Raw genomic sequence first — 24,129 nt, 5'->3', positions numbered from 1 at the left:
CTTCCGGTGGCTGACTGATGGTGACTGGACACCAAACACAACAACACGTCTCCGTGTCAGGTCGTGTTCTTTACTTTGTTTTACTGCTGTGATAACAGCTGATATGTTAATCTGTCACTTCCTAAAATGCTAAAACTCAGTGCCACAAGCCAAACTTGTTTATAAATTTAACTTTTTTTTTTTTTTTTTTACACGGTTTGGCTTTTTATTAACATTTTGACGTTTGTGTTTCATGTTTCTCTCTACATGCTGCTAATTCCCATGCACTTTTACTTTCGGAGGATTTATCGTGCAGGACATTAACTTGTAATCGAGTATTTTTAATGATACTTTTACCTTAGTAAAGAATCTGATTACTAATCATGAATAATAATTTGCGTTACATCTACCACTAATGCTATATATCAGAAAAAAAACATACATATAATGACTTGTGTACGGAAACTGGATGAAGGTTTGTGTAGTTAAGAGATCAGTTGTAATCTGAGTTTACCAGAAGAGGGCGCTAAAACACTACATCAAAAGACATGACAGTTTTGGCCAAAACACCACACATAGAATAGTTTTCCTTTGACAGTGGATAGTTTATAAAAGCTGTCATGTAATTGAATTGTTTTCTATTTTCGTGGGAATGTCATCCAGCTAATTCAACACTAAGATTTAAAATATATTGACACTGATTTTCTGCCTATTATTTTCAGATGAGCACAATAACACAGGAGAAGGAGGAAAGAAGAGGAAACTCCTGATTGGTAAGTACGGGTTAATTCCTGCAGATGTCATAAGAAACAGCAGAAAATACTCTCACATATTGAATTGTTATATCATTGCCCTACAGTTGCATGAATCACTAGGTCCTATTGGTATCCTTAGACTTTCTTTTTATAGCAACTCCAACTGTCACACACATGCTGTCCCTGCTTTTTCCACACATACACACTCGGGAGACACACACATTTTGGTTGATAATATTATCTAAAGGGCTTGGAGTGTGTGTGTGTGTGTGTGCGTGTGTGTGTGTGTGAGAGAGAGAGAGAGAGAATAGGTCATACGTGGCAGCCCAAGAAATGTGACCTATCAGTGTCGGTGCAGCTGTCGTTCCCAACCTGAGCGAACCGAGATGGAAGCAGAGACTTGAAAGAGGAGGAAACAGATAACATGAGCTGATTTAAGTACTTAGAAGCCTAAAAAAAAAAAGGATAAAAGTGTAGTTTTTAAAAAGCACCGAGTAAAAACACACTGGACCAAAAGGCCTGAGTGGTTTGACATTCAGGACAAGGGACCTCTGTCTTTCTGTCTCCTCGCCACTCTTCAGGGGGGTTAAAGCTGTTGAAAGGGACCATGGCAGCGGCTGCTAATGCTACATGATCTAGGGTGGACTTACACTTACAGCCCGTGCTCGCTAAAGGACACGTAGAGACACTGGCTGTAGCAAATGATTTGAGATGAGATATTTTGCTCCATGGATCTTGTTACCTTAACTTGGACTTTGCGGGGATGTCTAAAGGGATTCCTTTTGGCTTCAGAGGCAAAAGTGAGGTGAGTGTCATTTCTTTCGATTATAAAAATCTATTTCAGGCAACTGCTTGGATCAGCATATTCATACGTTTTCATGTGAAACAAATACATATGGTAAAATATTCTTTGATAACTAATTATGGCATTTAATTTACTGACATTTTAAATAATTATCACATTTGTACCTAAATGACTTGATAAGAAAAATGAAACTCCTGTGCTAAAATGACAAAATATGTCACTTGTTATTGTATTTCAATGCCAGTGACCTTTTTTCAGATCTGGTGCTTCCACCAGTCATGCAAAGACACAAGTCCAGCAGTGTTGTTGTTTTTTTTTCACCATTAAGAAAGTACTTAGAATTAGGAAAAGGGGATCCAGAAAGATGAGAAGTGTTCGGTGTGTTACACTTTAGGCTACAGTTCATTCTTAAGTCTCTACAGTGTAAAGCAGGTCACTTCTTGATCTGTAAAGGAGTGCTGCAGAAATTTTGAGACTAAAAGGAGGGAGGCTGATTTCATGCACCTCATGACTTAAAAATATAGTGTCTCCAATTTCTGGGAAACCTTTGTGGAATGACAGAGACAGTTGAATGGCCGGTGTTTTTGAAAATGACCAATGTTTTGCATGACACTAGTTATTAATATCGTCTTTCATCAAAAGTAGTCGATAACGCTGATGTCGGTGTGATTGGTGCTCTCTTCTTATTTCAGGTCCCGGTGCAACAGCCCAGGTCAAACATCCTCTGTACTCCCTGTGAGCTCGGAGATATGTGAACCAATGGAGTCTTTAAGAAGAAACACTCATTAAATTCAGCTCATCTTAATTCCTGAATCAAATAATTGATAAAAAAAAAAAAAAAAAGTGCAATTTGTAAAGAAATTTAAAAATAAATCGCGATGGCCGAAGGCCCGGGGTCAAGTCCTTTTCACAACATCCCTTCCAAGAGGGCTAAAATCACCATTGACCAGGTTGTTCCAGATAACGGAGCTAAAACTCAAGAACCCACAGCACCAGTTTTCCTCCGTAAACTCCGCAAAGCAGCAGTAGGAACTGGCTGTGACATCCGACTGAGGGTGTCTGTGTCAGGATATCCAAAACCTTCGCTGACCTGGTACCACAACGAAGAGGTCCTTCCTCCATCAGAGGCCCAGGACTCGGGGGGGCTCTGGATCCGGGACTGCCGCACCAGCGATGCCGGCCTGTATACCTGCATGGCAACCAATGAGATGGGAGAGGCAAGCTGCAGTGCTGTCTTGGCCATTATGGACCTAGGTGAAGGTAAGCTCAACCAATTTAAATGTACACTTTCTTTAAGTCACGACCTCAGATTTTTAAGATGCAGTATTACTTTTTTCAAGCAAGACCCAATTTATTCTGGTATTTCTGTTTGTGCACTGTTGGATAAGTAACACTGTTCTCTCTAAACGTTTCCCTTGTGACTGAAAGCTCATCAAGACAAAACAGTTGTTGATCTAAGATTGTGTTTTGAACATCAGATAGTAACCCTGCTGTCTATGTCTGCAGAGCAGCACTGGGAAATACTTAAATTTAGCTTGGTGATATAAATAGAGACTCAGATTTTGTCGAGGGGAAGAGTGTCACCTGCTATTGCACAGCTGAACTATTAGCTGTTGTTCGTTGTGTTTACTGAGCTGGGGAAGTTGGGATTTGGGCATGTAGGAAGGGTATTCTTTCGCTGAGGATATGTTGCCCCGAAAATCAGGAATCTTCCCATTGGACTGGGAACAGTCACCTTCAAGATTTAAAATCATTACACTCTCTACAGCTGTAACCTCTCCACTCATCAGTTATGTCATCAGTCTGAAGTGCTATTTTATACCAGAGCAAAATACAAACAGCACAATGATATGACAGCATCATCAGCATGATGCAACTATAACTGCACGTAGATATCAGCTCGGCCCAACTCTTGCTGTGATGTTGATTTGACTCCCACTGTTCAAAACATCACAACGATAATAAGGTTAACATCATACTGTGTGGACGGCTCTGCAGGTAAATGAGTGTTGAGCATGGTTTCTATTTTCATTTTGGTGAAATGGCATGACCTAAGACTCTGCTGAAAATTGATCCTTTGAGAAACATTTTTTTTTCCTGAATATTTTGATTTTATATCAACATTGTTTGTTTGCGTAGTGTTCCCTTATAACACAATACAGATTGAAACCTTAAGATGATATTTACCAACCGATTGAACAAGAGAGTGAGACCATGTTTAAGCTGTAAAGACACTGCTTCAGTTGAACACTTCCAAAATTAGAATACTTTGGGGAGACTCTCAGGGTGGCTGGTCTGTCAGCATAAATTCACAAAGTAAAGCATGCAAGACATGAATTATATTTCTGAGAAACTTGACGAAGAGCAGTCCCGTCTGGTCCATCTTCCACCTTCATCGGGTGGACTCCTCTCATACTCCTCTTCCTTTTCAGTGTAATGTAATACCAGTTGGTATGAAAAAGTAAGTCTCCTCAGCTGCAGAGTGGATTTCTAACATGTGTGCATACACTTTCGTGACATTCAGCAGGATGGCTAAGTATGGATTGTCTATCATTTCCCAGTTCATCTTGTCACCTCTGTCTTGCACAGATAAGGATGGTATTTGTCAGTGAAGCTTCTGTGACTTTTTTTAGCTCAACTCTCCTCCATGTCCCAGTAACTAACTCTAAGATAGACATATACCAGATATAGCTCTATTTTTCATGTCATCAGTTAGAGTGGAAGCAGTGCAGTTGCATTGTCACACTTTTATTAGGGCCCGAGCACCGAAGGTGCGAAAGCCCTATTGTTATTCGTAAAAATATTATTCTTTTTATCTTAAAAGTTTGAATGCATTTTTGTAGGCTTTATAATATTCAAAAACTCATGAAAGTTGGTACAAAAATCTCCCGGCAAAAAATTTTGTATTTCAGTGGAGTCGCGAGCGCCCCCTACACAGTTGCCCCGGCGGCTACATTTACGTACATGCATGAAAATCGGTGGACATGTGTATCACACCCAGACGTACAAAAAAGTTACATTGCACCATTACGTCAACTCAACAGGAAGTCCGCCATTTTCAATTTAGTCGCAATTTTTGGCGATTTGCAAACAGTGGTGTTAGAGCACTTACCTCACAGTGAGAAGTAACTTGAGGCATGCATGTCAGTTCAGAAAGTCATAAAAAAGTCATCCAAAATATCCAAAGCATGTCGTCCAAAATATTCAAAGACTCATCCTCCAGCGCCGAAGATAGTCCAGCGGTCTAGGACACCGACGCTGGGCTGGAAACGACCTCATGAAGACACGGGTTCCAGCCCCGCTCATGTATCACACGGTTCATGGTTTACGGAGGGCGAGTCCCCTCAATAAGCCACGTGGTTCACGGAGAGCGAATCCCTGTAAGGGTAAGCCACACAGGTTCGGGTTTGTATGTGCAATCATACTAATTAATACCAAACAACAATGTTGTTGTCAACAACAATCCAAAATTCAAACAAAAAAAAGAGTATAGAGTATAGCCAGGGCGATGTGGCTAAGTTCAATGTTTCGGCGTGACACAGGAAGTTGATGTTTAAGGTCAAACGATGCTCCAAACCTCATGAAACGTGTGTCAGGCACCAACTTTCATGAGTTTGTGAAGATGTTTAAGCCGCCAAAAAAAACAACGTTTTTTTTAAAATTTTTTTTAAAGAAGAATAAGGACCGAGATCGAGAAAAAAAGAAAACTGTAAGCGGGAATATGCCGACCCTCGCGTGCTGCACGTCGGGGAGCCGGCGGCCCCGACCCGCTGGATCCCCGACGTGCAGCGTGCGAGGGCCCGCATATCACTGCTTGCAGTTTTAATTAGTTTTCTACTTTGTTCATGACCTAATAATTATTTAACAGGTTAATTTTTGTGCGGGCTTGTCGGTGGGCTAAAACCACAGCACTGAACTCCATTTTCCAAGGACATTGACATCACATTTGGTGATATAAATACTCACAATCAGTTTGCGTCATGCATACGAGTCCCCTTGTGTAAAATAGAGATATGGTGTGCAGTGAGATCATTGTGTTGCTGTGGACATGTGATCATGGTCTCATAGCCTTGTGGAGAAAGTTGACAGTTGAGCTGACATGTCACCAGCTCTCACACTATGAGCTGGCAGGCATGGTCCAGCTGGCAAATCACTCAGCACCTCCATGTCTCTCTCGCTCTCCTGTTTTTGTTCCTCATTACCTTGTTCTTGTATATTTTTGTCATCTATCTCCCACCGTGCTTGATCAACTGAGCTTGATTGAAGATTATGATTTATCCAGCAATGCTGCACGACGTGAATGCATTTTTGGACAATTTTTCCATTTAGTTTTTGTCACTATTTTGATTAAATCTGTTTTAATCCCTTTTTGGTCTGTCACTTAGTTACTTTCTTTCCCTCTATGTCAGTAGTAATGTTACTTGACTGACTGTTGTGAGACTGGATTTACTTGAGACCTGCCAACAACTTGACCGAAAAGCAAAAACATCAAAGTTTTGCTCTGGTAAAATCCTGTAACAATACAAAATAAATATGACAGCCGCAGGCAAGTCTTGCTGTGAGATTTAAATATTTAATCCCTAGGCATATGCATTGAAAGAACCTCATATCACGTGTATAAAGGAGTTTTTATAAAAGCTCTAAAACGAAAATAGTCTAATGTTATTTTAATTGTTGGCATTTGGACACACAATTGCAGACTTGCACTAAAATAATCACTGTCTCTTTGTTTCTTCCCATTTACAGGAAGAGAAAAACAGTTCAAAGGCAGTAAATTAACAGTTTTTACTGTTGTGTCCTCATTTTTTCAATTTTCTAGCTTCAGGCTTCTTTCTTATCTTGCTGACCTCTGCCTCCCTCTGATATCTTCCCTCTTCTTTCTCTCCTTGTGGTTATTTATGGTCTGGTATGTGCCGTGCCAGCCACAGGGCTCGTGCTCTAGTGATGTGTGGATGCCGCCGGCACCCTTCTCCAATTGCACCGGCAGACATCACAGATAATTATAGCATCACCACGGTCAAGACACGGCACTGTCACACTCAATCACGGTCAGCGTGATGAAAAAGAGAAAAGGAGGGTGTGCCGAGGGTGGACACTGTGAATGTGTGTTTGTCTGTTGGTGTGTACTGGTCCATGTGTGTGTGTGGTTAGTTTAAATGCCCGCTCTGCCTGCTTTTGAGCATAGTTCATTGACAGTTAGGTCTGTCACTTTAAGATTTCACCCTGAGAAATCAGACCAACCAGAAACCTGAGGAGTGCTGTGTCACAAGTCTAGACGACTTTATTGACGTCACCTTATGGTGTATTAACATGCTGTCGGGTATCTAAAGGCCGAACACGCAGTTTGATGGACGCTCAAAGAAATGGCAAATGGGTATTTTAAGCTACCTTTACAATAGAACATTGTGACGCAGCATCATGCCAGACATGACGTCCAGTTACTCATAAGATAACATTTGAAAAGGTCTTGGTCGCACCTTGAAAGCAGTGGTTCCTAATATGAGGTCCAACATTTCGGTTGGAACACGATACTGCCTGATGACAAGGAATTGTTTTGTTGACAAAATTGTCAAAGGCTCTGAGGGTCGAAGGGTCTGTGCTTGTATTTGCTTTATTTTGTTCAGCTGAAATTTAATTTAGCTTTAGATCAGGTGATTTTAAAAAGATGTGTGCATTCCTCTGACATTGCTGTAAGGGATTGTTGTGGTTTAGACATCGATCCATTTTGTGAACAGCCCGATCAAGTAGATATAGCTCTCTGTGACACAGTGAAGTGTCCAAATTGCACCAGTCTGTAGTATAAAGTACTTAAAGTTGCATCTGCACAGTCAATTTGTATTAAACATCCATAAAGTTGGAAGATGGTTAAAAGAAACATCTTGAAAGTAAATAGTGACAGGTTGGCAGAGGGTCCTTCTATACAGGACCAACAGCTCTAATAAAATTAGACTGGTCAGCATCTGATATTTTAATTCATGAGACGGCTTTAGTAAATTCCCAACATTATATACAATCACATATTTAGATTGCAATGAATTCCACAGAGCATCAATGTAAATACTTGTTTTGATTTATTTATTGAGTCAGTCACAGTTCGGTTTTATTTTTATTTTTAACTGATCGAAGGCTACAGTGTTGTGTTCACCTCCAGTTTCAAAGTGAGCACATAGGTGTCTGAAATAGATCTACCTCCATTCAACTACAGTCTCTGTAACTGCCACATTGTCCCGTCATGTATGTGGAGTTGTAGAATGTTGTATTACAACATATCTGCTGTGTACTAGAGTTTTAAAACTGTAGTCCATGCAGAGTGGCCCACAGAGGACAGCAAAGGTCGTTTGGTTTCTGTGCTGCAGTGTGTTTAATCTCCTGCTATAACGGGGGGGAGGGAGGGCAGGCTCTATGAAAGGGGGTACAGAGGGAAAGTACAGTACAACATGAGGGCTTGTACTATGCTGGACTGGAAATAGACCACTGAAGTTGGCAGTCAAAGTTAGGACTTTGGAGGAGAGGGCAAGAAAGAGAGACATGGGCTGAAGATGATAAAGTCTGATCTGAAGGTAGCACATCATTGCTTGACCATTTACCTGTTTTGTGCTGCAAAAGGAGCCATTTTGAAGACCTCATAATAAGAGGAGATGAAACTGGGAGATTTAGGCCTTTTGGAGTCATTTTAAGATCGTTACCTTGGTTTTAGTGGTGGCCGGGTGGAAAACACTTCAACTTTGAGGAGAAATAATTTTTTGGAAGAGGTAGCCATCTAGTTGGAAGGATCTTACAAAGGAAAACAAGAGCCATGCTGCGGAAGGAGCTGCTCGATGCACGGAAAGCTTTGAGGAATGCTAGGGAAGGTGTGAGTGGGCCGAAAAGCAAGAAACAGAGAGGTGAGTGGGAGCTGATATCAATACAAAATATGTACTATGAAAGCGTAAAATTATTTGTTGTGGATCCTTTAACAGGCTGAAGTAGGAGAAGGATCACATTATAGCAGGGAATTACAATACTCAACTAAGTGGGACAGCTGTAATGGAAATTAAAACACGGGAATACACCGGAGGCTGCTATTGTTACTGCTTAATTGGATTCAGTTGGTCTCTCTTGTATACGAATGCATAATGGTTTTTACGGCAGACTTGACTTTAAAGTACAACAGTCCTGTTTTGTATAGTGAAAATAGGAAAATAGTTGCCTATAAACATTGTTTTGTCCAAATTTCTCTGAAACTACTAGAAGAGAATGCTAGTGGATTTTACTTGAGAGCTAGCCAGGAACTAGCATGTGAAATTGTATTCCCCCCCCCCCCAAAAAAAAAAAAAAAAAAAAAAAACCTAGTCTTGTGCCTTTGAAGGTCAGAAAACCTCATTTAAAATTATTTACAGTTGTACAAATACATGTACTACCACTAGACTTGAAACCAGACAGAATCTGCACATTTTCTGATGCATCTAAAGGTTTATTTACATTGAAAGTAGTGTTTCCCAGGATTAAAACAGCCCTAAGAAGTGAAACAATTAGATATGGAAATGTGCATATTACCTGACATTTTTGTAGTACAAATTGTCACTGTTAAGGAAACAACTTTAATTTGAAGTTGCAATTTGAAGGGGCTGAAAAAATTCTATTCAAATGTTTAATATTTTTTATTTAGTAGATTAAGGATGCAGTACAATTAATTAGGTTCTCTATTGTCATGAGGCAGCTGAGGCAATATGTGAGTTTAAAGCCAGCGCTGTTTCCCGAGTGTTTGGTCTGGCAAATGGTGTGTTTGTGTTCCATCATCCTGGTACACAGTCATTCACAGGAACCCTCAGGGATTTGGTTCGGGATTAGGTGGTAGGATCGTGTTGCAGTGTGACTGTCAATATTGGCCACTGTCATTTGGGGTTTCCAAACTACCTCAACATGTAAACTAAATCAGCATACCAACACTCTCATTGGCCTCTGAAGGCTTGTTTTCTTTCGAGTATATAAAGAAGGAGGAAGTTAGTTTTTGTTTTGCTTTCTGTCTTGAAGTTTTAATGGAAGCAGCGTCCTTGTAAACCACCAAGTGATTTGTTGAATTGTGTGAAAAGTTAGCGCTCTCCAACTTGGTTTTGATAAGGTTTTCGCTGCCTTGAAAACCGGGACACCATTTTTGTATTCATTCTTTTAAGATTATTAAAGTTTGCCATTTTTACCTAATAAATTTGGTTAAAAAAAAAAAGCAGACATCCTTGTGATGGAACATGTGGTTTTGTTTGACCAGAGAAACAGTATGAAACCGCGCGAAAAACCGAATGATCACAGTGTGATGTAACAGCAGCAGAATCTGCTTTCTGTTGCAGAGAGAGTATATGCCAGACTTGCTGCTGATAAAGCTGTATGCCTGGAAGGCATCCATCAATGCAGCTCCACAGAAAGCAGCCTCTGTCACAAAATCAATGGGATTCCGTGAAGTACGCTTACTCTCTTGTTGTTTTAAGCTAATTAAACTATAGCATGCTCCAAATTGCACGTGTTCAAAGTCTTTTTAATGCTCATTTGGTTGTTTGCATTGGTATGTCTGAATTATGTTGGCGGTCATACATGAGAACGGGTTATGCCTAAGTCTGCGTATGAAGGCTTCAGCCGTCCATTGGACAGTGTTGCTGCCTGAACTAAACCCGATTCAGAGGAAGATAAATGACATGCACCAATGAAATCTAATTATCTTTTCTTAATGGCTGACATTCTGTGATATCCCAGCCAGAGACTGGTTGAAGCTGACTCTTTGTGGCTTTTAGTGAGTATAAAAAAAACCTCATGAGAGATGCTTCCAAGAATCATGAAATGGACGCTTCGCCGCCGTATCTAGCTTCCACTGGATGTCGGTCATGGAATCTTGTGTTATGATGGGCTTATTGATCCGGGGGTGTTTGAACTGTTACTTGGGGGTGTATCCCATATCACGCATAAAGCATTGGTATTGATTGCTTCATTTTCTCCTGGACCGAATGCATCTCACTGGTGATGGATGGAGGAGGAGTGCGAGGCGGACGAGGGTGAATAGAGGGAGGTTTGTGAAAATAACAGTTGGAAACTGCAATCCGCTGCTTCTAGGTTTGTGTGTAGTGGTAAGAAAGACTATTTACAAATCTATTCAGGGATGTTTTGAGGAAAAGAACACGTTATGTAGCTGGGTGAAAATCATCACTTAAATGGAAAAAGAGGAAGAAGCTAATGACGAGAATCAAAATCCACTGATCAACTCCTGATTCGTGGCAGGAGTAAATCTCCCGTATCGATTCTGTGTTTACAAGGCCATAAACAGTAACATGTCTCGCTTAACATCGCTAAAAAGCAAGTTGTTCAGCAAAGCAAGTCAGCAGTTGAGGATGGAAGAGCTACGTTGATAAGTGGATTTGGACCCTGGTTGGAGAGCAAGATCTGGGTGTGCCTGTAATTATTTTTAGAGTCAGGTGATGGAAGAGGTGTGGGGCGCACAGAAGTTTCTGAAGGAATAATTAATATGTGTCAAAGTGTGTATTAGAGACAGTGGGATGGTTTGAAGGAGGAGGCAGTTAGGTGGTGGGAGGCAGTTACACATTCTTGCCACGTTTTCTCAACAAATCAGACATCGTGGAGGAGAGTGTTTTATAATATTCTCTTTGATTTGCACAGGCCATTATGCAGAAATAGATATCACTATTATATTAATAATGTTTTAGTGAGATGAAAATGAGACAGTAGTGGAAGAAGGACCAAAGTTTTCACTTCAAATATGTCCGATTTATTGATGATGTAAATGACAACAATTTAAGACTAAGAATTTATTTGTGTATTATCAATGGATTAAATAACTACTTGTAATGTGAAAGGCATCAATCCCCATGGCAAATTAACAATCGGACTCTGCTGTTCTCCTTATTTCTGATCAGCCCACAACTGTTGTGACTCATCTTATTGCTTAAGACTGATTGTACACTAATTTCCTCGCTGTCATGGCAGACAATGGTAATGTTGTTTCACGACTGCTAAATGTTGTAAATATGTCACCGTTTGCCGTTCTTGTCCTTTAAACTTTACAAGGTGGCAGTATGTTCTGGTTGCATTTACAGGAGCTCCTCCCAACAGGAAAAAAATAAATAAATTAGTGTTTAACTGATGTCAGTAATACTTTTCAAGACTCCTAGTTTTGTTTTTATTGCTTGAAATGATTAGTCAGTTGCTTAAATGACAGCTATGATAACTATTGATTATGATTTAACTGGCTAAGACATTTACCAAGCAAAAATAGCAAATTGCTTGTTTCATCTTCACAAATAAGAGGATTTTCAGTTTTTCATAATAAATGAATTCTGGTCATACATAAAATGTATGGTACTGTAATCTTGTAGGGGAATGTGTTTGTTCCTCGAGTCCAAATAGCCCTCAGCTACTTCAGGCCATGACCCTACTGGTTAAAGCTAACAGACATGGAATATATATAAATATTGAATGGCTTATGGGTTTTGCTGAGGGCTGCTACCTTCCTTAGAAAGGACAACAAAGAAAACAGGAGAATAGATTCAGAGATGGAGGGTTGCGATGGGGTAAAGGTTTGTTTTTGTTTGTATTCAGGGTTGCATATATTCATAATTATAAGGAAGTATATATTTTACTCACCCTTGTTTCCCTTTTTTTTATGTCTTGCTATTTCTTCTTCAAGCTTTCCCTTTCTCTTTCTCGCCTGTTTTGCCTCCTCCCCCTGAATCTTCTCGCCACCATCCTTGTCTCTTGCTGCCCCCCCCTCCGCACCTCCCGCTCTTTATCTCTTTGTCCATTTTCCTCTTTCGCTTTTATCTCTGACTGATTCTTTGCCTTAGTCTTGCTTTTTGTCGCTCTCATCTTTCACTCCTGCTGCTCAGAAAAGAAAAGTCAACGTGCTCTGCTGAAGCCAGTTGTTCTCTTTTTCATTTTATCCACCTCCTCCTTTTCTTATTCTCCACTCTCATCACTGCAATCAGGACCAACACACCCCTTATGCTCAGACTTCCAACCCCCACCTCCCCTTGTTCTGAGTGTGCTCTCGATTGAAGCAGAACGGGCAGAGGGGGGGAGTTAGATAAACCAGCTGAGAACTGCCCCTCTAAAGGCTGGCTCTACGTCAGAGAAGGACGCTGTCCACATCGGCGGATACTCACTCAGACACAAAGACACCTGGCTTCGGCTGATTTGCATCCTCTTTTTCTCTCGTGCGCTCTCTTTCTCTCCGTCCTTCTGGCAGACTGGAGAGTAAACACACCCACGCATAAAAGGCAGCTGAATCCCGTTTTGAATCTTGATTTTTGTTTTGGTTGTTGTTGTTGATGCCACACCCTGGTATTTTTTGGGGGTTGTGGGGCTGTTTTTGTGAGCTCATGCCACAGGTAATCTTGTACGCTTGACAGGAAGCACTACTTGAAGATGAAGAAAATCTGGTCCAAGAAGAGATTTCAGGTGAGTTTGCTTCTTAATGGAAAAGAGTGTGCTCAACGATGGTGTTACTGAGCTTATATCCTTGTTGTTTTTCATGAGGTTTTGATGTTTTCTTACATATTCGAATTACATGCCACACCCTTTACCTGATAATGATGCAAATGTGTTGATTCTTCAACAGATAAAACCAGTAAAATAAACGAAAAGAATTAGGATTAGGGCTTTTTTTTTAAGGGAATACATTGGTAAGAATTTAGCATTCAGTGCTGCTGGTAAAATGCTAGAGGAAGGAATTATGGATAAATCTGATGCCTGCTGCTTTCGGTCATTGTTGTCTGATATCTTGAAAAATTGAGAACAAATCAGGACTCCTCAACAAATAAAGTAAGCCCAGGAAAACTCTGGTTGCCAGGTAGAACAATTTATTTAACTGTACTGTAAGCAATGAAAAAATGTCCTAAGACCCTTACCTTGAAACACTAAAAAGGCACAATCCACTCTCACATCATTAAGTCCAAATGCTGTACTCTCTCTATAACATTCTCCGTCATGAAATATGTATTTTGACAGTCACGACAGTTTTGTTCTATAATAAGTAATTCATATTACAGGTTTAAAAAATTCGGGGCAGATGAAAAGTGTGTCAGTAGGCTACACTCCATGGAGACATGAGAATCAGGGCAGCCACTGACAAGGGCTATGAAGTGAGCGAAGCACAAGATAAAGCTGATGGCCGTTTTGCCTCTTTTGAATTCTGCATCAATATCAAACCCTTGAGATGTGTTCTTTTGCTTGCAGCTTCAGATTTGTCAGAATAATGCTGCTAGGATTTGGATTATACCCACAGAATTTTTTTTTAGCATTTGCCAAATCCAAATTTTGAAAAGATGCCATTTGTAGCTGGGTTTTGCTGATATGATTGCCTTGAGGGCAGAACAATGGAGATCACGACAATGATGGAAGCTTCTAGGGGGATGTGTCAAATGACAGTTACCAACAGGCAACAGTTAATCTAATTGCCTGACACAAAAACATCAACCAATGGGGAGTGGGGGAAGTACATGTGGGGGAAAATAAGTGTGAAATGAGTCATTTCACTTTGCACTTGCTGCTTTTGCTTTCCATCTGCTGCAAAGCAGTGAGTCATTCTGAGGAGCTCTCCTTGGTGCTGATTGACAGACTGTCAAGAAAGCAGTTTTACCAACTGCTTTATCAGCATGGACACTTGCTCAGAGATAGCCTGGAGACTTTGTCAGCCATTTTTCTTTTTAGAAATGTCTCTTTATTACAGATATGGCTGGGCGTCTTATATTTTGAGGATACAATCACTTTACAGTCTAGATGAATGTTTTTAAGCCCACAAATGAGTTATTGACGTTTTTTGGTTGTTGTTTTTTTAAATACAAGTGAGACATTTTAAAGAATTGTCTAATTTGTCAGAATAAATTGAAATACAATGAGGCATGTTCAAAGTGAATGATTATGCTGTAACTCAAACCTTTTACTGCTGAAAGTTAAAGATGTGACAACAACAGGACTTTAGGGTAAACTGAACTTTTGCAGTTTTCACTTCAGTGTTTTGTGTAAAACAGAATCCTTGGCTGCATTCGACCCTGAATAATGCATTGTACTCTTGTATCTCGTTTCAGAGAACTGGGCATTCCACGCGGACATTTGGCAGATTTACCCATGGTGTGTTGTCAGTATGAGCTTTACACCAGTTCTGTTCTATCTTGGTCTGTTGTCCTTTTTTCAATCTAAACTACTGTAGCATTATGTTTTCCCCAGTGCTTTTCCTCTCTTTGTGTTTGTGTTTTAGCCTCCATGTGCTTCACTTTGATTTATTTCAATAAGATCTCTTTTATATATGAAAATTACTGTTGTGGAACATTTATATTTAGTGTATTTGTATGTTTTACTGCTTGACTGCTTACAACAACAGTGGGTTTTGTTATTGTACATCCACCCCCACAAAGCAATATTTTTGTAATCACACTGCTGCATAAAATTCTTGAGTAAACATCGTTTGGCTTTGATGCTTTATGATATGATATTTGGCATTATTTGTGCAATCTGTGCCCTAAGCCAAATCCCACTTACATTACAATTTGAATTATACTCTGCGAAATATATTACCTCATAATCACTTTGCTGAGTTGATTTTCTTTCGCCTGATGTGCAAGATATTTAAATTAATTTGACACAGATGGGTGGATCTACATACCCACACCCGCGGAAGCACACACATGCTGCAAGCAATGTACGAACTTAATGGTGACTTTTCATGTTACATCGGCTTTCTTATCATTAGGCAGACCTTCTGGAATTATCTAATAAGGATGTGACTTGATGTGAGGCGCAATGAGGTGCAACCTATTTTGTGGTTGTCGTCGTCCTCCTTCACAGGCTCTGTAACCAGTAAACATATCTGTCAGCCACCCAGCAGTTTGGCTGGTGAATTTAGACTCTAATGGGTACGAAGAGGATTGGTCGTGTGGGTGAGAGAGATGCTGGTTTCCATAGTAACGGTGCTCTCCCGTCTGCCCTCTCTTGCTGCCACTATGGAAGCGAAGTTTTCCGCTCCTGCCGAAAGCAAAGCTATGGTAAACCTGCCTGTCTTGATTCATCTCCTGCCTTTTCTTTTTTTCTTCATCCATCCGTCACTGACTTCATATGTTCACCCTGCTGATGTAACGTGATCTCAGCCACAGTGATGTGGTTTCAGGCAGTTTATTTTGATCGTGTCTGTGGTTTCTGTTTCCCTCAGGTCTTCTCCCTTTATTGCATCCTCTTGTTTTTCATATTTAAGATCAGCTTCCTCGACAAATCAGTACTCCATCATCTTTTATTTGTCTACACCACTGTATTTTCTTTTCTTTCTGTGTTTTAATGTTCCCCATAAACACAAGACCCCAATTAAATGAATGTTTTCCTCTGTCTTCTTTTCGTGGGCAACGAATATGTAGTTGCGTATATTTCCTTTTTATAATTGGTGTTTTCTTAACTGATACAGTTGTTTTGACCATTTTTTTGGTTAAAGTAGTTGTTAAAAACAAAAACTAAATCAATTTTCATACCTGCTATACTGATAACATTTGTGTCTTTAACATCCTCATGGCTCTGCTACTTTAGTAAGTCATTATTTAAACTCAGTTCATGTGTTTGAATTCTATGTGAAATAGATTTTAATTTTTTACTGATAGATATTTCAAAAGAAAGCCATAAGCTCGATAAATCCATCTCACTGCTGTTTTGTTAGAGCAGTCAAACTGAGGGAAGAGCATCTATCCACCCACCTCCCCTCCATGTATCAGTCATGTATTTTCATAAGCCACAGCTGGCTCTATGTCACGCTCAAGTTTCAACCCATTTATTTCACTCTGGGGGCTCTCTGCGGCCCTTTTTAAGGACCCATCAAAATGTGGGCTCCGAAACAAATGTGAAATGTCATTTTTTTTCCTGGACTATTGGTGTTTTCAGCTTCTTCTTCTCGTCCTTCACTTCATTTTCTCTTTCCTGACGTTCCACCTTCTTTGTCCATCTTGACTCATTGTGTTTACCTTTTATTTATTTCAGACTCTGAGACCACAGAGGATGAGACCACAGAACCTCAGATGGAAACCAAAGAGGGCCCCGGGAGGCACCAAGACAAGGCTGGCCGGAGAGGACCTTCAGGTATTTCATTTAAAATCATTCTGTACAGTTTCAGCACTTATTAGATTAGACAACTGAAACGTGAGCTTTTTTTCCCCCCTTTAAATTAATAATTTTTTTATAGCTGCATGCAACACCACCCGCAAACGGTGGTACGAAGTGCAGCATGCGCATATTCAGTAGCTCTTTAAACCTTCCTTGCAAAATAGTATTCAGAATAATTTACTGCTCCACATATATCACTGCCAAAAACACACTTCTACAAAATTATGATTCAATGTGGATTGATAGATTTAATGGAGGTTGTTATCAGTTTGGCTGAAGATGTGAGTTGGATGAAATCGGATGTGGCAGAGTGCATTCATCCCTCATGTTGTGATGCAACAGTGTGACACACTGCCCTAGTTTCTAGCAGGGAACCTGTCTTAGGTCTGGATCTCACTGTGCGGCTCCACAGGGAATATACAGCCAGGAAACTGAGACTGTTTTTGCTGGATAAATAAGGCTCAAACTAGCTGAATCAGTTATTTACTGTATTTTACTCTTCTTGAAAAGATTAGGATATAAAAGTGGAGCATTACCTTTAAATGCAGCTGTGTCTATCAGCTGAGATAAAGAGTTAAAACAGCTAAATAGTTTATCTGCGATAAAACACAAGTGGGTAATTTTCTTTTTGTGCTGCTATTATGCTCATTAATTATATATTTTTTATCTTTTTGAGCCTCTTTATTGGTCAATAGAATTGTATATTGATGTCCTGTTTTATTGTAGAGTGTGAAGTTTTATTGGAGTTAAAGGCCAGTTTGATCAAGCCTAAAGACACAGGGCAAAGAAATGCTAAACCTCTCCATCTCCTAATGCAAAAATCTAAAATGTGGTGGCATATTTAACCAATGATAACCTAATGAGCTTTTTCCTGGCAGTGTTACATCGATGAAAAGAATTGCTGACAGAGGATTTACTAATTTGCTTAAGTGGTGTTGGTGCATTGGAGTCACTGAACCTGCATGCTCTCACCACCATCCCTTCCTAACCAGGCAACAGGATGTCTGAATATAGATCAGAAGTATTGACACCCTTCTCCTCCACCGCAAAGAAATGTTATATTCTTCCCTCGCTCGTACACGGTGTTTGCACTTTTTCAGCTTTCGTGTTGGTGGGCTGATTACGCCCTCATCATATCCCTCCAGAGACGAGTAACAACAAAATAGAGAATATCAAATTGAGGGAGGGATGAGGTGATACATCATTTGTTTTCTTCATGGAACAGCCAGGTTGGCTCTGCTGCATCCAAACTAATGCCAAGAATACCTTGTTAAACAGAAACAGGACACGTGTTTTCCCCCAGATGATGCATTTCTCCAGCTGGACCTTATTTAGATCCAATGGACATGGATGAGACAAGACTGGTTGTAAAAATTAGACGAGACACTGGTGTCAAAACACAGTACTAAAGCTTGATTTGCCTGTTTCAAGTAAAAATGAAAGGCACTGCCCAACTGAATTTAAAAGCTCAATACATCAAGGCCTTGAAGTGTGTAATATTTAGTTCTTAGTTCTTGTTTTTTGGACTTTATGAGAAACTGATGTAGTTTGGTTTCTGATGGTGACGCTGAGTCAGTATCATTTCATTCAATCAGTCAAGCAGTAAGAGTCTGATGTTTTATATCCTTGGCTCCATTGCTGTTTCAAGGTTTCCTTCATTAACGGAAGATGCTGACTGCTCTTTCTTTTCGCTGCCAAAGCATTTCTGTCTCCGTTGCTCATCACTAAAATGTCAGTCATTACCTGATTTGCGACGGAGGAGGATCTCTTTAAGTGGTGCACGCTCCAAACGTAGCCCTGACACTTTCTGTTTTTACTTCCTGTTCTCATGCAATCGATAGAGTATTTATCCATCCTGCGCTTTTTCATTCTTAACAATGTTCCTGCACTTCTTTTTATGTCAGAATAATTTTCTACCATCTCAGGATTCTTCCCTTTTTTTATTGCTGCATCTTTCAGTTCATTGCTTCAGTAAAAAAAAATATATTATTTTTTTAGTTTGGGTACAGCAAGGCATTATATACAGTAGTATATAGGCTGAAGGAAAAAAATGTTTTTTTTAAAAGGAGTGGAGCCTAAAAAACGATCTACTTTTGCAATTGCTGGCCCCTTGAAAAAATAAATAATATATTAATCATCCATGTTGGGAAATGTATAAAATATAACAAAAGTATAATGAAGCTGTCTGTCTCGTTCTCCACAGGTGAGGGAGGAAGGATGATGGACTATAACCCCGATGCCTCAGATCGGAGGGCCACCCTCCCTGGTGGTTATGACCCTGTGGTGGAGCGAGAGCTCCGAGCCCTGGGCTCTCGCCCACCAGGGCCCCATTTGGACCCCACAAACCCAGCCAGGCAAGCCCTCGGTGGGGTTCCTGCCGAGGGGGCCCCCCCTGTCCGTCACCTTGGTGTGGAACCGCTCATCCGGGCATCTCACGCTAACCTGGCCCGGCCTGTTCAGGGGTCAGAGGAAAGTGTTTCAGTAGGCAGCGACTACTATGGGAGCATGTTCAGCCTCTACAGAGGGAGAACATTTTCTATGCCGTTATAGCACATTGCTTTTTATTTCCAGGATTCCACTAAAAAACAAAAAGACTGGCCACAAACCCCAAATTGCAAAGAAAACTGACACATATGGCAAGACATTATATCTTCTGTAGACCCAACTTGCAAAAATTGTGTTCCATTTGTTCCAGAAGTGATTGATTTTTTTTACTCTCTCATTTCATAATTTAAGTTCTTCATCCAGCGTTGTTACTTCTATTGGTAGTTTATTTTGATGTCACACTTTCCTTTGGCTCTGTCTTTGCTGTGTGGTTTTATTTCTAACAATGATTACAAGTCAACAAAATATCACTGTTAATATTGTTATAGCCATTATAGAGCAGTGTTACAATCTTCTAATATATATTATTGAACACTTCTGAAAACTGTGATTACTCTTTTTACTCACTGCATGTTTTCTAGAGCAGCCCCTCACTTTTGGATTAACACCATATCTTTCTAGGTTTGCATTGGCATGCATGGGTTGCTGGCTTTGATCCAAGCTGATATTAGCATGAATGTTCTCATAGATTAATAATCATGTGATCCACATATTCTTTTAGGCATGATGTTTTTGTACTTAAAGTTAAAACAGGGGCACTTTTTCTGGCATTTTGTAAGAGTTTTTGTGTTCTAAATCTGCAATTTTGTTGCTGCAACATGACTACAATTTGCTATTATTACTGTCTTAAAGTTTCTTACACTTAAACAGTAACATCTTACTTATGGGTAACATTATTTATATGTATTTTTTTTCTCTCTGCCATTTCATTTTACATTGTATGATGTGTTACTAATGACATGAGACACAAGGAGCACAGACGAAACACAAGGAACTCAGTGCTGAATACAAACACATAGCAAGACAAAATGGACACTCATCTGCATCTTTATCACTCTTCCGAAGCCTTCGCAGCTGCGCTAGAGCTCTAACTTCACAACTCCATTTCCCCTCAATCCTCACCCCTGTAGGATTCAAAGTGCTGATGAATCAACGGGGCTGTCCACCCGTGTCCCCCTGTCCTCTCCCCAGCCACCTCTCAGCACTCACAAAAACAGCGTCAGTACCCCAAAACAAGAACTTGATAAAACCAAACCTTCGGATCCCCAAACTTCAAAGCCAGACCAGCCATCTGTCGCTAACAGTGTTGTCATGACACCCAAACTGGCTCGTGCAGGGCCCAAGATCTTTGACAAGGTCAGGGCTTTTGAGGAGCGAAGGACGAGTGTGGATCCGCCAGCAGGGGCAACTTCCTTTGACTCGGATGACAGTGGGAAGAAGACAGGAGGCCCGAGCAAAGAGGAGGGCCGAATCCTGCAGGGCGCAGCCCAGAAGAGGGCAGTATTCAAACAACGGGCGTCTTCATTAGAGGACAAGACAAGCTACTCCCAGAAGGTCCAGAGCTATCAGAGCAAATTTGCAGAAGAGCTCCAGAGGATCAAGAAGCTTGTGGGGAAACCAAGCTTGAAGAAGGCTTATTCCACTGAACAGCTGTCACAGAAAGAGAGATTGAACACAGGGAAACTAGAGCCCATTCCTCCCCAAGTGGTTCAAAAGTTGGAGGCAAGGGAGCGAGCCCTGGAGGAAAGAGAAGTTGGGGAGAGCGAAGGGGACAGCATGTTGCATGAGACCCGAGCCAGAGGTCTGGAGAATCAAAGTTACAACCATGCAAAGGAGAAGATGACACAGGGGAAACCAGTGGATAGCACATCACGAGGAAGCATGGGGAAAATCTCTGTTACCATGGAGACGGCACCAGTTCACCAGTTACCAGGACAACCATTGCCAACAGCCACAAGAACAAGCCTCATCAGGTTTGAAGAGGATTATATTTACTGATGATTTGTGTTTTTAAAAATGAAATGGATATGAACTTTATAAGTTTTCTTTCTAAGATTTGCAATTTCCTGACAAATTGGACACAAAATGGAAATTATTCAACACGACTTGAAATCTAAGACTTATTCTAAACTTGTTGTCAATATTACACAACAGTTTTCTTGTCTTTGCACACAGGGAAACTCGACAAAGCTCTTTGCCAGCTGACAAAGATGCACTTGTTGCCATATACCACAAATCTTCATCCTCCTCCAGAGTGCAAGGGATGGATTCAAAGAGAGACTCCAAGATGGACAACAAAGCAGACCCCAGATCACCCAGCCCAACAGAGAAGAGAGCATCCCCAGTAACTGTGAAGGAACCAGGGTCCCAGTATCCAAACAAGCCCCCCCGGCTCACCCCGTCATCCACTCCTCCTCTCCTAAAAAAGAGGAAGGCGGAGGCGGGGCGGACGTCTCCGGCTCTGAAAGTGAACATCCCCACTATCCTGGTGGAGGATGAACCCATGGAGACGGAGAGTGTTGCAGATAGGAGCAACGAAGGAAGCAAGAGGGAGGGTAGAGTTCGCAAAAGCAAGAAAGGTCATCCCAGGTCTCCAGAGGAAGGTAGGCGGTATTTCATAACAACAATACTGATAAATACATTGATAGAAATCTAAATTAAGCAAAGAGAAGTAGCATCAGCAGCCTTTCTCTTGCAGATCAAGATGTCAAAATGATGGGAAAATAAAAAAGTAGAACATGTATGTATTGTTTGGTTTGCCATCAGATCCAGAGTTATTGATGGAACTCATTTCACATGAAGACCCAAAAAAGGAAACTAGCCCAATGACTTAATTTGAGGACTGACCTATTTGCTAAACCAGGTAAAAGCGCTCAGGCACGTCTACACAAACTTTCCCTGTTGTTTCCAGGGGGTTCTTCTGATGACGGCCCAGCTGAGGGCCCAAGGTTTGAGAGGCCTCTTAAGGACACTACGGCACCCAGCGCCTCTCGGGTCACACTGAAATGCGTCGTCACTGGCAGCCCACTCCCCACAGGTACAACTGAGAACCTACTGCATATTGATTTCATTGGGAAATACATACAGACGCAAGGAATTTTTTTGTCTTTTTAAAGAATGTCTTGCAATAATCAGTCTTTTTTTGGGGTGGTATGTATGACTGTGCTTTTCTCTGCCATCTCAGTGACATGGAGGAAGAATAATGTGGAGATACGGAGCGATGCCTTCCATGTGGTTGAAGCTGAGGGTGAGAAGCACAGTCTGGTGATAAAGGAGATGAGGCCGAACAACGCGGGGTCGTACTGCGTCACAGCTGTCAACACGGCGGGCGGAGCGTCCTGCAGTGCAATGCTCTACATCCAGTCAGGTGAGACCAGGCCTGAGATGGAAAGGTACCCCGACACGCAAAGGGCTTTCCAGTTAGATGTGATGTTACAGTGATACATTTACAATCTTGCAACACAAATTTGAATGAAGAAAAAAAGGCATATGAAGACGATGCCGTTCTTTAAAACGCATGAACATGTCGACTCACACGCAAACTCACCGTAATCCAGTGCCAGTCCTCCTCCGCCTGACATTCTGTCTTAATGACTACAAAGGCGTGCTGGAGCTTAGCATCCCAACAGGGGCTCCTTGCAGCGATAGTTGCCATGACAACCCATTAATTCTTGAAGGCACTGAGCTCCCTACAGAGTGAATTCAAAACCCAGACCTGCCCCGTCACACAAAGGTCTCCTGAGTCTTAAAGGCAGCCATGGCATTCAGAATCAGGAGTAAACTAAATAAATACTCTTTTTGGGGAAGGTTTCTGTTATTAATGTGCCTGCAGTGGATTTGTGTTTAGATTTATGGTGTGTGTGAAATCCTTGTGCTGCTCCCAGAGTGTTGATCGAGCTCATGTAAATGCAATTTGCTCGTCCTCAGTTTTGTCAACAAATGCGAGCGCACACTCTGGTACTGTCTCACCAGCAGGACAGCGCCTCTGTTGCCATATTAGGCCAGTGAAGTCTAACTTGCTGGAGTATTTTTAGCCGCCCTCTTGTTCGCTCGGGTAATTGCTGGCTGCTTTATGTCCCTGTGCGAGATTACTGCTGCAATCATGGAGTTTTTCATCACCCCAGATTTCATGCTACAGGGTTTGGAGATGGAGTTGTCAAAATGTGGTGGGAGATTATGTGAGTCATTTTAGCTGGTTTAGCTGGGAACAGAGTCGATTTTTGGCTCGGTAAACCAAAAGTAGTGGGAGAGATTGATTCGTAGGCTTCAAAGGATGTCAAACCACAATACGGTGAAGGAGATTAGCATTGTTTTATTGTAATTTTCATAGAAAGTATCAAAAAGTCCTATGTGGAGTCTCTTTGCGGTATGAAATTTAAAAAAAAAAAAAAACTTGTAAAAAGACCTTTAAAATATTTACTCTTTCATCAACTACTGTGTGAAATTCAGAATGTCAGGAATGTTTGAGAGAATGGACATGACAAAGAGGGGAAGCAGAGGACAGAAGAGAAGATGAAACTACAGAGGAACTTTAGCTGGCTCAGAGTGCTCAGCTGTTGTGTAAGAGTTGGCAGGTTTACATAAATACTCAAGGGAGTTATCCCCCGGTGCACAGACGCTGCTCAGAGATGTGACTCTAGGTAGGTTATTTTGTTATTTTTCCTTTTTAATGTCAAAAGTCCAACAGAATATACACCTACGTAACTTAAAAATTTGGCACGAGTGGTGTTTTTCTGTAAAAAGGAAATCTCTTGAGTTGATGTTTTATTGCTATTAGTCAGTTCTTCCATGTGTAAGATCAAGAGTGTCTTTGACTTATTTCACCTTCTGCTTACACCGGATGACCCAATTTCCTTTCTTTTTTTAACAGTCGAGTTAGTTTCATAAAAATGCTTTTCCTTGCTATCAGTCCACTCTGCTGCTGTTGTTGTTTTCTCAAAGGACGGCACGTCTTGTTTCTGTTCCACTGTCAATTTTCACAGTGTTTGCTGCTCTTCCCAGATGTGTGATTTTTGGGTTTGACAGAGGAAATAAATACTTGAGACAAAAACAAAGCGACAAATAGAGACAGAAAGAGAGGCAGGGTGGCAG

The 24,129-nt window shown here is 40.9% G+C and overlaps 1 protein-coding gene across 2 annotated transcripts in view; it reads left to right on the top strand.

Annotated features, from left to right (window-relative positions):
- The first annotated feature begins 1,115 nt into the window (after positions 1–1,115).
- LOC138620734 (striated muscle preferentially expressed protein kinase-like) overlaps positions 1,116–24,129 on the top strand; it is a 41,143-nt gene continuing 18,129 nt past the window's right edge. For both annotated transcript variants that reach the window (XM_069698154.1, XM_069698153.1), the window contains exons 1-8: positions 1,116–1,539; positions 2,232–2,799; positions 16,531–16,629; positions 18,857–19,007; positions 20,169–21,011; positions 21,214–21,641; positions 21,950–22,075; positions 22,223–22,405. In XM_069698154.1, the coding sequence (XP_069554255.1) occupies positions 2,418–2,799; positions 16,531–16,629; positions 18,857–19,007; positions 20,169–21,011; positions 21,214–21,641; positions 21,950–22,075; positions 22,223–22,405 (2,212 nt within the window). In that variant the 5' untranslated portion in view covers positions 1,116–1,539; positions 2,232–2,417. The remainder of the gene's footprint in view (positions 1,540–2,231; positions 2,800–16,530; positions 16,630–18,856; positions 19,008–20,168; positions 21,012–21,213; positions 21,642–21,949; positions 22,076–22,222; positions 22,406–24,129) is intronic.

This window comes from Brachyistius frenatus, unplaced genomic scaffold (genome assembly GCF_029030835.1).
Source record: "Brachyistius frenatus isolate BFR_SWC_R1_liver_20210118 unplaced genomic scaffold, ASM2903083v1 Contig_26, whole genome shotgun sequence".
In the NCBI taxonomy this organism is placed as follows: domain Eukaryota; kingdom Metazoa; phylum Chordata; class Actinopteri; family Embiotocidae; genus Brachyistius; species Brachyistius frenatus.
The sequence above is the reverse complement of the archived record's forward strand: the minus strand, read 5'-3'. Positions and strand labels throughout refer to the sequence as shown.